Source organism: Fulmarus glacialis, unplaced genomic scaffold (genome assembly GCF_000690835.1).
Source record: "Fulmarus glacialis isolate BGI_N327 unplaced genomic scaffold, ASM69083v1 scaffold42310, whole genome shotgun sequence".
NCBI classification, from domain to species: domain Eukaryota; kingdom Metazoa; phylum Chordata; class Aves; order Procellariiformes; family Procellariidae; genus Fulmarus; species Fulmarus glacialis.
In genome coordinates, this window is record NW_009190416.1 from 21,342 (window position 1) to 34,333 (window position 12,992).

General features: G+C 40.0%; 1 protein-coding gene across 1 annotated transcript in view; it reads right to left on the reverse strand.

The window, feature by feature from the left end:
- LOC104082375 (dystrophin-like) overlaps window positions 1-12,992 on the reverse strand; it is a gene marked incomplete at its 5' end in the record, with an annotated part of 45,992 nt that overhangs the window by 16,733 nt on the left and 16,267 nt on the right. The window contains 3 exons of the mRNA XM_009585490.1: window positions 2,721-2,844; window positions 3,206-3,449; window positions 11,599-11,757. Of these exons, the coding sequence (XP_009583785.1) occupies window positions 2,721-2,844; window positions 3,206-3,449; window positions 11,599-11,757 (527 nt within the window). The remainder of the gene's footprint in view (window positions 1-2,720; window positions 2,845-3,205; window positions 3,450-11,598; window positions 11,758-12,992) is intronic.

Genomic DNA, 12,992 nt, shown 5'->3' on the forward strand with positions numbered 1-12,992 from the left:
CGTTGCACCGACAGAGGTGCCTTAGCAGAAGTAACGTCCTTCCAGCCTCTGCTGCATATCAAGGTGAAAACTCAGAGCGAGATCTTGCTGCTTCTACCCATGCCAAGGACCTTATCAGCATGCCTGCAGAAAACCACCTGGCCCTAAAGATCGAAAGAAGAGGGCAGTGGTTCTGCAGTCCTGGGCAAGAACAACTGAGGACAGGTACTGATTTCCAAATGTCCTGGTAAGCCCTGCTACAAACTGAACTGTGTTGACCCTCATGACTGCTGTATCTTGTATTTAAAATGCATTATTTTTATTTTTTCTCATTTGGATGATTTTTTTGAGCATTTCCTTGTAAGTGACAAAGTAAGACATCAGCCAAGCAATCCGACAAAAGTAAAGACACCTTCAGACCTCAGTTACCTCTCTTTACCCAAAACAGTCTTCCCATTCAAGTTTCTATAAAAGGCTTAGAGCAGGGTGGGTCTCAAATACTCTGGTGGTACCTGAACGAATTAAAGTTCAGCAACAACCTCTTGGCTCACATGCCTCAGAGAACCTCCTCTGCTGCTACATTACCAGGGGAGAAAGGCCAAAGATCAGGACTTTCCCATTAGGACTCTATGAGAAGAAAGGCAGAACCTTTCCACTTGCCCGGGTGTATTTCAGGTTATCAAGGGGATAAGCTCTTCTATTTGTAAATTAGGATCTGACTGGGTTGCTGCTTTTACCAAACAGCTGGACAACACTGCTGGTGGAAAACCTTTTACAGCAATCTCTTCTTGAGAAAGCAGAGAGACAGAGAAGTGCAGTGGGTCTACATTCAAATTAAAAAAACCCTAAGGTCTCCTTTCAAAAAGAAAAATATATAAAAGCTACCACTATGTTAGCTCATTGCCTGAGAGACCTAGAGATCCTCAGTATTTTCTTGAAAATGATGACTCCCTCATTACTGGGCGCATGCCTGCTGCATGGGAGCATTATTTACAACACCTCTCTGGTTCCCTTCACAATTCAAGAATATTTTAAGTTGCGCTTCAGAAACCTCTCAGACTAGCAAGCAAAGCTTTCGGGTGTGAAAGGGGACTCGACACACTGAATTAGTTGCGGTTTGTTAGCTCGGTTAGTAATTCTTTTTATAAGCTCTGCTCCATGCTGCCAACAGTGTTGCTTTGCTGAGCCTCAACGCGATCATACTGATAATGATTCAACATCTCACTGTCCTTCCACATAGTGGCTCAATCGAACAAACAAAAAACCCCAATACATGTCTAAATATTTGCTTTAAATAAGTTTTAGCAGTTTATATGATTATATGCGTGTTAATTAATTAATTTCAGTCTCACAAGTTAAATGGGAATAATTCTCTATTAAATGAAAAGAAGTACATTATTGTATTTTGTCCTACTAAACAATAAAATACGAAACTACAAGACTTTTAATAAAATGGCTGGGAACCACTGTCTTCCTATCTTTTCTTGTGTATTTTAATTAACATATTTTATGTGATGAAATTCATGACATTTCTTCCGAAAGCCATGCAAACTACCTCACTGATACATTTTGTCCACTCTGTTGCAAAATATTTACTCACTAGTAATACAATTAAAGAAAGATCCAAATGAAATTGCTGTTACCTGTGACTGTACTCTCACCCCCAGGATTTAACTTAAGCATTCCTAAAGGCACAATTTATTTCACGTTTTTTTGTTGTAGGGCGTACAGAACCCATCTTGTTTGATAACGGCACAGGCTGACGTTACTGCCTACGCTCAGGATGGAAGAAAAAGCCCCTGAAAAAGCTGTATCTCCCACCACGATGGCACTTCAGACACAGCAGAACGTCCTCCCCCGTTCCATTTCTCACTGTAACTGACTCTTTCACTAACTGCAGTGAAAAGAAAAGCTCTCACTTAAGCCTCTCACTCTCCCCCAAAGCCTCTAATATTCACTAAATATATTTCTGTGTATGAAGCTGAATATTATCACCAGACTTCAAATATTATCTTGTTGAAATAATTTAAATACATTCGCTTAAAGATGCTGCGATGGCTGATTGCTTTTTTACTAGCAGAAAATCCTTACTACTTGGTAATAAATACTTATTAATTATATAACAGATAGGAAATCAGGAAAATGCTACAGAGCAGTTACTAAAAGCACCAAAATAATAATTCCAGCCTCTAGCTACAGAATACTATTACTTAACCTTACTCCACAACTCATATGATGTTCATTATCACATCTGATGTGATCTTTAGAAAAGACACTAGATAAGCACTGCCTATGAGTGACAGCTCAATCCTACTGATTGAGCCATGACATATTAAAAATAAGATCACATCAGTTAACATGGGGATGATTAATCATACATTTAATCTGTTAGCCATAATTAATAGTATGTACATTTAAATCAGCTATGTCATGCTTAGTAGCTGAAAGTCAGTTTGAATAAAATAGTTAGCTTTTTAGTGATATTTGTTTTCAGAAGTCAAGCCCTGTCTAAGCTTTGTGTTTAATGTCAAAATATCCATTTGCATCATGATCAAAAGCAAAAGCCTGAACCATAATGAAGATGTAAACAGCCAGATGACATCGAAGACCATTGCAAATGTCTGCTTCATTCTCATTTGAACTAAACAGGAGAGCAGAGTATTTTCTGTCTTTAAGGACTTTTTTGCTGGAAAATGGGACTATAATTATTTTTTATGACAATCTGAACTTTGTTATCTTACCCATGGTTTCTGAAGTCTGGCTGCCAACTACACGAAGAAGCATTGGCTGACTGCTGTCTGACCTCTGCAAAGAGGTAGAAGGAGATGATAGTGTTGTACCATTCACCTTGGCATCTGCCTGTGGCTGAAAATTGAAGAAAAAAAGAAGAGATTATTATTAACAGCTCAGTACAGTGCACAACTCTCTATATCTCTGTATTTGTTATTTATTCCATGAATACACACAATTTTCTGTCTGTTTTTAAGTAAATATATCCATGCAAACAATGGATTTGAATTCTGAATGAAACAAGGAAGAGGACTAAATAAGAACACCAAAACATGATTTCACCTTCTTACTTGCAGCCTGTAGAACAATTTACTGTTTTTCTCTGACTAGCCTCTACAGATATGATTTCTTGGTCTGTTGTCGTTACTGATAACGCTTCACACTCTGTTTGGAAGATGACTCTAGAGAGATCTAGAAGAAAGGTCTGAGGACTCACCTGCTCCAGCAGCTGCCTCAGCCTGTGCAGCTGTGACTCCAGCTGTTTGTTGTGATCCTCCAGTATCTGCATCCTGGCCTCCAAGCGGCCCTTGTGCTGGCGCAGCAGCTTGGCTTCTGCAATGAGCTCAGCATCCCGGGGGCTTTGCGGAGAAACCGGCATCATCTCCGGTGGGGACGGCAGCGGAGACAGTCCTTTGTGGTCATGCTGTTGCTTCAAACGGTCGTACTCTGCTTGCAAGTTTCTGTTGAGAAGTAACAAGGAGGTAAAGCCTTATAAAGCTGAAAAGGCCGTGCAGGCTACCCTCTGTGCGGGGCAGTGAGAAGGCACCTCCTCTCGCGTGATGTGATGTGTCTAACTACCAGGGGGCAGAGGCTCCCCCCCCCCCCCCGCCTCTCATTCCCCTGAATCCACGTGCATGTAGGCTTACACCTTGCAGACATGCATGGAGCTGATATTATAGGGACCTGCGATATAAGCAGTGCCTAAAGGCTCTCTTAGTCACCAGAATTCACAATTAATTCCCTTCCAGGGCAGACGACGCAGAAGGCTGGCTGGGCTCCAGGCACCCTCCCGAAGCCCGGGTACGGTCTGTCCTGGGCTCAGTCCTCCCTCGGCTTCCTGCGTTTTATCCTTTCTAGCAGAAGTCGGACTGCCTGTTCGCTTCCACGCATGAATACACCCGAGGAGTAATTAGTGTTAAAAGAGGACTTTGAGTGATCAAAGCACTTTACAAACACTAATCAAAGCGGACACCACCTGGCTGGACTATCTGTTTTATAGATGAGAAAGCTAAGACAGAAAGGCGGCCCAAAAAGTCAGAGCAAAACACAGAACTCCAGAGTTCATTTGCAACTCTGCTGTCGTCAGTCAGGTCACATCATTCTCCTCTCTTCATATTCACAGCTGCATTTCCAGCCTAGCTCTAAAATTACTAACCTAAGATGAGGAAAAGACAAATTAGTGAGCTAATCTGTTAAACTACAGTGCACTAACTTTTGGGGCTATAATTTCCATCTTCATTTGGACTGCTCTGTCTAGAGTGTTGCAGCCTACTGTAACTTCATGACACTGCTAAGCTTGTTCTTTTATTCTGTAAAACTCCAGTTTTGCTCCAGTAAAACACTCCATAGATTAATATGATCTATAGTGGTCCACATGAAAAAAAATATACCAAGCAGGAAGAGCACAGAAGGTAAGAAACTGAAACCTTGTTAGGGATAACACAGCCCAAAACCGCAAAAATAGTAACTTGTAACAGAAACTGTGTAGGCAAGGGAGGCCTAATGAACTGCACTGGGATTTTGTTGCTATGATGTTCCTTTACAGCTTCCCAGAGGGGGGAAAAATGGCTCGATGCTCTGGTAACTGCTTACTCATCAGAAGCAGTGACCCAGATTTTATTTTTTCCAACTCGCTCTTATTTGAGGTTGTGAGAACAGGCACTTTTTGCCAGTTCTGCCTGCAACCCACAATACACACTGACAGTTTGGTCTGGAGGCTTAATAGCACCTCAGAAACCTCCCAATAAACTTTATTAAGCTCTGAAACACTTCTAAAGGTATGATATTGTGACCAGAACAAGAACTAGAACAGGATGCATCATTTCACATGGATAAGAAAGCAATGCCAAGCACAAGACGGGCTACCGACTGTTCTTCAAACGTACTTGTGCCCCTTGCAGCAGCTGCATGATGGACGCGTCCTGACCTGGGGCGGTAGCACCTCCCCAGAACATGGTCCCTAAGGGATGTCTCACCTACATGATCCCTTCTCTGCAGAAGTTTTAAAAGGTTAAAAAAAGTGGCTGATCATCCTTAACTTCAGGTTGTCCCAAAATTCAAGACTTCTTTCTCTAAAACCCACACAAAGAGCGGAGACTATGGAGAGGTTTTTTTCAAAGAAAGTTTTTTGTTTTAATGAAATACAGAGTTTCAAGTCCATAAAAATTATCTGGAAAAAAGAAAGAAGGGCTATACTGGGTGTTGCCTTCCACATGACTTAATGTCTTCTGATACTTCTAGCTGAAGGAACTGGTGAATAATTAATAAAAATATAAAAGGGAATAGGAATGAGCATGACGACAGTATCACACTCGGTCTTATTGCAGACTAAAGTTTATACAGGATTGATCATTAAGCTTGTTTTTCACAAAGTCTGTAGATAGTGGCTATCGCTACCCCATGAGGAATTTCCCAGATGTATGATACAGGCAATAGTCTACAAACAGCAGACTCAAAAGTTTGAAGTGCTGTAAAGCAAAAGATAAAATATCACCCTAAGGGAAACTAAATAAATGCACTTGGTCATACTTACAACATGATCAGGTACCTTGCTACAAAGAAATATACAATTATCGCCACAACTATCAATATAGAGAAGTCCTTCCAGTAACTATGGTATTTAAAAAAAAGTGAGGACCAGGGAGTAGTTCAGATAAAAATGCCTTCATGTCTGATACAATATAGTTAAAAACTCTTTCTGAAAACCTATAGAAAAAAAAAATATAAAGAATATTGCATATTATCCAAACAGAGATACGTCTGAATTTGTGAGTTCTGTAATTAAATACAGTAATATTGTTGGAACAAAGGAATGTCATGTTGAAGGATGCACGTGAGTTTGCCCAGAGCACCGGTGTCACTGAGTTTTCTAGCTGTACCTTTTCAGTCCAGCTACAGAGTCCTTAGTCCAGGGAATTAAGACTCATCATAGCAACCCTTTTCAGAGCCATAAGAGTCATGCGGAGTGCAGACGATCAATAATATCATAATAACTGGGATCTAACATACAGGAATGAAGATTTGTATTAACATAGGGGGAAAAAGCTGAAAATTAAAAAAGAAAGAATTTGAAAGCTGCTGTAAGAATATCCTAGGAGAGAACAATCTGCTCTTATTCCTGCCTCTGGAATAGTTTTAAGCTGTGCAGTGAAAAAGGATTGCTGCTGCAAGCCAGGCATCCAAGGCACTGCCCACAGCCCTCAGAGTAAAGCCTCTGTGTCCCAAGGAAAGGTGCTCTCTGACATTTTCAGCATAAAATGGGAAGAGAAAGGGGATAAAAGCCTAATCCTCTCTAAATGAATGCAACTGAGCAAGCATGGGTAGTACTGGGAAACCCAGCCTCGCTCCACCATAGCTCAGGCTGGGTGACTTTTACATCTGGCTGTCACAAACAAACAAAGCTGCTGCATCTTCTATCACTGGGAAAATATATTCTACTTCAGTAAGAGAAATATTCAAAGAAAACCCCATATATTCCATTTATTATGCTTGCACCTCTTTGAAGCATTCATGAAGAAAAATAACAGAGGAAGCATACAATGTAACCTTGTTTTATGCAACTGTAAAGAGCTGGATAGTAAAGAGCTTACGAGTTATTAATCACATCTATCAGTGGCAGCATTAATTGCCTGGTGACGGAAATCCTAGTGGGCCCCATTTGCTGAGTAGTCCGCTCAGAGGCAATTGAGAATTTGTGAATTCGTGTTATTTTTCATCTCCCTGCAGAAAATCAGTGGTTTGACGAAACGGACAAAGCTGGTAACTGAACCACCTAACCCTGTCTCTCACTAGAGTGCCAGCATTTACTTACAATGCTTCACACTCAGAAGATCTAGTTCCACTTCTTCAATGCCAAAACAAATACCAAAAGGAGCCGCAGCATGTTTAGAAATGCATCGCTTTCTCGCTATTGGCAACTATACAGAAGGAACTTATTTGAGGAGGCCATTCATCAGTCTTCAGATTCGAAGGAACACTATAGCTGCATGGAAACAGGGCAGCTTTGAGATCCAGGGTGTTAGTGCTTCTCCAGCGGCACACAGCCCACTGCGCTCCTGGTGCAAGTCAGGAAAGCAAAGGAAAGGCAAATAGCTCTGGCTGGAGATCTCATTTACTAAGTTCTTGTTATAGTACAGCTACGAGCTGGGAGGAAAACAAGAGAACGCAAGAGAAGTCTCCCTTTTACAGAAGTATGTCAGTGATCTTGATTCAACCAAAATATTAGGAAACATTCACTTTCTTTAGTCATTAAAATAGCAAGAAAGTACTTAAATTCTTTGCAAAAAGTTCTGAGTCTCTGTCGCTGCAAAACCATATGCTTTCCATTTAATGCTAGTACAGTACATCCTAGTCAGTATAACCTATCCTACAGTATAACCTGTGGGATGTACCGCTTTAGATGGACACCAAAAATCTGTCTTCTCTGTTTCTGAGATATAGTCACTCTTAAGGAAATTTCAAAATGTTTTTGGGACAGTTTAATAATTGGGTTTTTCTCTTATATTGCAAGATAGTAATATTGTGCCTTCCATAGCAAAATTACTTTATGTCTATTGCATGCATAAGAAATGGTCTTACCACAATATTCCATGGGATGTAAAACTCAGCATGAGTCTGATGGCCTAATACTCAAATGAAACATTTTCACCAATTGAAACTATTCTCTCAAATGCTCACATTTTAGCAAATGTAAATTATTTAACAGTCAAATTTTAGCCATAAATTATTTAAGGAAGTCATATTTACAAGCCACAAAAGCACCAAAGTCTCAAAATGCTAGCAGACAAATAATGAATATCTAACAAGAGGCCCTTGGAACTGAAAAAAAACCAGTCAGAACTTGTCACAGCTAGGTTAGTTTATAATAGTCGGATAATACATTTCAGAAGAATTCAAAACAGGCAACAGATCTTTTTAGACTGTCCAAAAGCAAAACCTCAGAATTAAAATTTCAAAAAGTCTTTTTTGTTTAAGTAACAAGTCAAAATGGAAATATTTGGAGGCCAGAAACTGCAGCTGAAAACCAAATGGAAGTCACAATTCAACAAACAGCTCAAAAGAGATGAAGAAAAATCAAAACACAAAGCAAAAAAGAGAAGGGTTTTTTTAAAAAGCAGAAGACTGTGGAAAGCAGAACAAAAAGAGAAATGACAATGAAGTGTTTTGAGTATCGTAGTAGTACTTCTTGTTGGTACTTGGTGCAGCTTTCCCAAGAGCTGCTGAGAAGTGACTGCATGTGCTGACTCTAATTATAAAATAATACAAGATACAGCAGAGAGCGCTAAATCTTCATTGTCAGAAATCATCAGAAATGCATGCAACAAAAGTTGGTCAACATGGGCAGGAAAAGATGACTGTTTATCTCACACTGCTAGCTGCCCAGCCACTTGCCTTCCCAGGCCTAAGCATCACATCCAGCTCAGCACCGGCAAGGAGACACGCTCTGGCCACAAGACCTGAGGTATTTACAATGGAAATAAAACAATCCAGGTGCTTTAAGGCTGGGCTGAAGACCAGGCAGTCACAACATGATTTGCATCACGTTCAGCTCATTTCCAAGCAACAGATTCACTGAGTCTTCGTGCTGCAGCAATAAACAACGTTTGTTCCGAGGGCATTTTTAGGATCAGCATGGGAAGGAATATGTGTTCACCCACTGGAACCGGGTTCACACAAGGAATTAGGTCCCAGGTTGTTGATTACCTTTGGCAACAGCCAAAAAAGGTTCGCACAAACTCAAAGGAGGACAAAGACTAGAAAACAGAAATCTAAGGGGACAAGAATGTTTTTTAAAAGTAGATAAGTTATACGAATGGCTCCTGGCTGACCCTGTCTGAACGGCTTGTTTTTCTAAACAGGAATCAGTGTTTCCTCCACAAAATCATAGTTATCTGGCTGTGACAAGCTATCAGGACAATAAGAACTTGCTTGCTTTTCAGCATCTGCCTCACATTTTCAGTACAAGTTATTTATAGCTGTTCGCAGAGACAAAAGTTATGATTTTGTCATAATCAATGAAAATCACAGCAGTGTGACCTCCACGCTATCCTACAGAAATAGACCTCTCCATCTCTGCTACACTGAGACCTGAAGCATCCACAAAAGACGAGGTTGCTTGTGGTGGCATCCCGTCCGTAACTGTGCCTCCAGTAGCACAAATGAGAAAACGACAGGCTATAACCAGCTCACAGTCTACAGCTCTTGTTTAATCCAGGACTGGCAAACTTCAAAACAGGTATTTTTAAGGTGTAATTCCTGTCAGAGATCTTTTAACGTGCTATTCCTCATTAGTAGTTGTTATATTAAATAAAGCTTATACTGAAATTAAGGCATAACCCCCAAAAAGGAATTTTTTAGCCTATTTAGCTGTCTAACTCCAGGTTATACCAATGTTCACATACCACATTTTTAATCTAAAACGAGGCTGCTTTAAAAGCCATCCTCCTTTCTGGTGGGCAGCTTATGTTGTATACAGACAGAAAAGCAGCATGATTTTTTTTCTCCTTCCTAGTGCTGTTTAAAAAAGTAACACCTCTCCCTTGAAAACTAAGCTATTTTACAGTACTAATTACACAGTATTTCTTAACTACAGAAGTCCTGTATGCAAAGTTTGATGGCTTATTTCAAAATACTGCTTTTCCTCCACTTTGGAAAGTACTTGGGCTTTATGTACTATGTAGTAGGAAGTCTGGGGTTTGTTCCAACAAAACCTCACTGCTGTTCAGAAAGCAAGAGCTTTGTTTACCACAGCTTTCTGTCTGAAACACTTTCCTCATCCTTTATGCCTATTGATTCTCTATGTTCTCCCAAATCCTCCTGAAAAAAAGTGTGCTCTTGACCCTTCCTCTTTATTTCTCACTCTCAGTTTATTATTATTTATATGTCTGTCACGACACTGTGCCAGCATTTTTCATGCAGGCAGAAACATAATCTCCAGGTATTTTCTCTGCTACTAATTCCTCATAGAAAGCAGTTAGATTTTAGCAGTTCTATCTTCGTCTTAACCTGGCCTGAAGATTGTGTAGTCTGGACACAGAGAGGGTACAACGCAACTGGAAACATGAGGGCATGAGAAAATAACGGTGGATTAGAAAGGTAACTCTTACAGCAAATTACAACTTTGATGAAAAAAGCTTGTGTGAAACAAACTGTTAATTAAATTAGTTGCCCCTGCCCCTGGAGATGTATAGAGGTAAGTCTACAGAAAAATAAAATTTGGTATTTATGGAGAACAGGCTCTTTCCTCTTCCTGGTTGAAGCACACTACTTATACAGAAAAAAGGACTTAATCTGCGGAGGAGTAGCTGATGCACGTCCAGAAGGAAGAACAAGGCAGATCTAAATCTTCCTCCTATTCCAGACAGAATAGCTTATTTCAGGCTTCTCCATGCCAAAACCAACCCAAGCTGTTCTGCCAGTCCAGGCTCTGCTCTTTGTAAAGAAGTCCCAACCACAGTCTCATGGAGACAGTGGGGTGATGGAACCACTACAATTGATTAGTACCATCCAAAGAAGAGTTATGCATGGAGAGAAGATCTACGACACTGTCAACTCTTGCATTATTTTCTTGACATGCCTAAGGTAAATGATTACTGCATTAAACCCTCAATGTAAACAAAAATACCTAGCTCTTAAAGAAGCAAGAAAAAAGAGCATGAAAATGCCAATAGACTTTACCATAAAAGCTGAAGATAGCAGAAGGCAAATAAAAATGGGTGTTTTTGTAGATCTAAATGATTTCTATCTTACAGTCTAATTTTGGTAGTTCATGGTTGCAATTATGAATCTGCCAGGGTCAAAATCTACCAGTTTTTATGCTGATGGCCCAAGACTCCAGAGTACCATAGAAAGAGGACTGCAGTGTTGTGATGCTGCAAGAATCCAGTCGTGGGGGTTTTTTTGGTTAATGAAGATAACTTCAATTAAACTTGAAATTAAAAGTGGTAAATGATATTTGATATTGAAAGGCTAAAGAAATGGCAACAAATAACACCAAACAAACAGAAAGAAAAGAGGACCCAATTTTTAACCACCATGAAAGAACTCATTTGTCTGAAGAAAATGCAACTTCATAACTCATCTTATCCCTAAAAATGCTATCAAAGTGAATTCCATCTAACTGTACAGCACAATTATTTCACAGATTCTTTACTTCAAATGAATTGAGGTGATTTCAAGACCTCATGTATCCCAGTGGCCCACCTTTTTGAGAAAAGCCTGTCTTTCCAAGAACCTCTGCCTGTCTTTTCCAGACAGGGGTGCAGAAATCTGCACACCCTTCCCTCTCATAACGGCAAAATAAAGTAACACTGGCATGAAGCTCATTACTATCATGGAAATAAAGGAAATGGTAGAACAGAAGGAAATAAGAAACACAGCAAGCAGAGCTTCTCACAGGTGGCACTATGAGTATTTGGTGACCCATGTATGTCTTTGAAGCTTGCCATTTTGGAGGTTTTGTGGAAGAAACACTGCTGACTCATCACCGCACTGGAAGTGGGAACGAATTAGCGACGATATGCTGTCAGCCTCATCACTTACAGAGAGAAACCTTTCGTTTGCCCCTGCCGCGTGCGCCCGAGGGCTGCGGCAGCTGGCGGCGTAACCCACCTGTTTTCCTCCTCCAGGTCCGCGAGGATTCTCTCCAGCTCCCCTCTTTCTTCACTCTCCAGAGAAATCAGGATCTGGGCAGGGCTTCGGGGCTGGCTCAGGGGGGACTCCTGGTTCAGACTTTGGCAGTAGTGCTGGATTAACAAGTGTTCATCATCGCTGGAAAACAGAGAAGGGTAAAACAGGCTGTTCCCTTCTTCATTTTTCACTTTGCAGTGAACATGAGGAGATGATTCACTCCCAGTCTCTCATTTCTTACAAAGAGATTTGCTGAACTCTTTCTAACGAACAGCAGAGCAATGTACCTTAATGCAAAATCTGCTGAACTGTTTCACTTAGTCTCTGATAATTCTCCTTCTCTGCAGAGTCCACCTCTCTTCCTCTCTGCTTCTGCCACTTAAAGCCAAGTTTTGCCATAGCTGACCACCTCAGCTTTCCTCTTTTGCCTAACTTCAGTTAGGAATTTGCTTGAGAAAAAAGGTCATCTGCTGCTGCCTGATCTGTGTTGTGGAAGGGTCATTCAAAAAAAGGCAACGCATTTATTTTCACACCTACAAACTCTCCTTATGTAATAAATGTGTCCTCTATTTACCTATTTTTCTCTATAAAATTGTAAATGAGGTGAAATAAAAAAAATATTGACAATCTAATGAAATTACGCTATTTTTCACTGTTTTTTTTTTAAATTACAAGCGATGTACACTGTCAGAATACAAATATATTCTATTTAATACATATGACTTCTTTCTTTATTTTTATTGCCCCTGAAGCTGTCTGGCATTTGAAACAGAAACTTCTCTGGAAAAGAAAAGCAAATCCAATTCTGAAGACCTTGACCACCTCCCAGAATTACATGGGTGTTTTAGGAGCTAATGAGATGCATCCAGGCGCTAAGCTATGCAGCTAACACCAGCAGTAATTGTGAGAAACCATGGAAGGTTTCTCTTGACACCACAAGTCAAGGACAGAAAAAAATGACACTGCTGTTGTGAATCTTCTTTTTCTGGTAGTACTTGTAAACAAAATAATTCAGTCTAGTTTTTTTCTGTTACGTTTGTAATGCAGAACTTAACAGGCATTTTGAATAGCTGTTATTGTTCAAAAATTAGAATTTTCCTTGTTTCCATTTTGTTCCTGAAAATGTTAATGATGCCATTTTATAGATTTCAGGAGTGCTAAAGCAATGTAGAGCACATTAACATTAGTTCATAAAAGGGAAATATTAATTTTTCACAACAGGCATCCTTTCCTTTTCCTAAACAGAATTTTAAAGGCTTGCCAGTTCCTAAATTTATTCTTTTCATTGAACACTTCAACTGTGATTTCCTTCAAACAATTGCTTTGCATTTACAAATATCCTTATGCATCTTAAGTGAATTAACAGTGAACTAGTG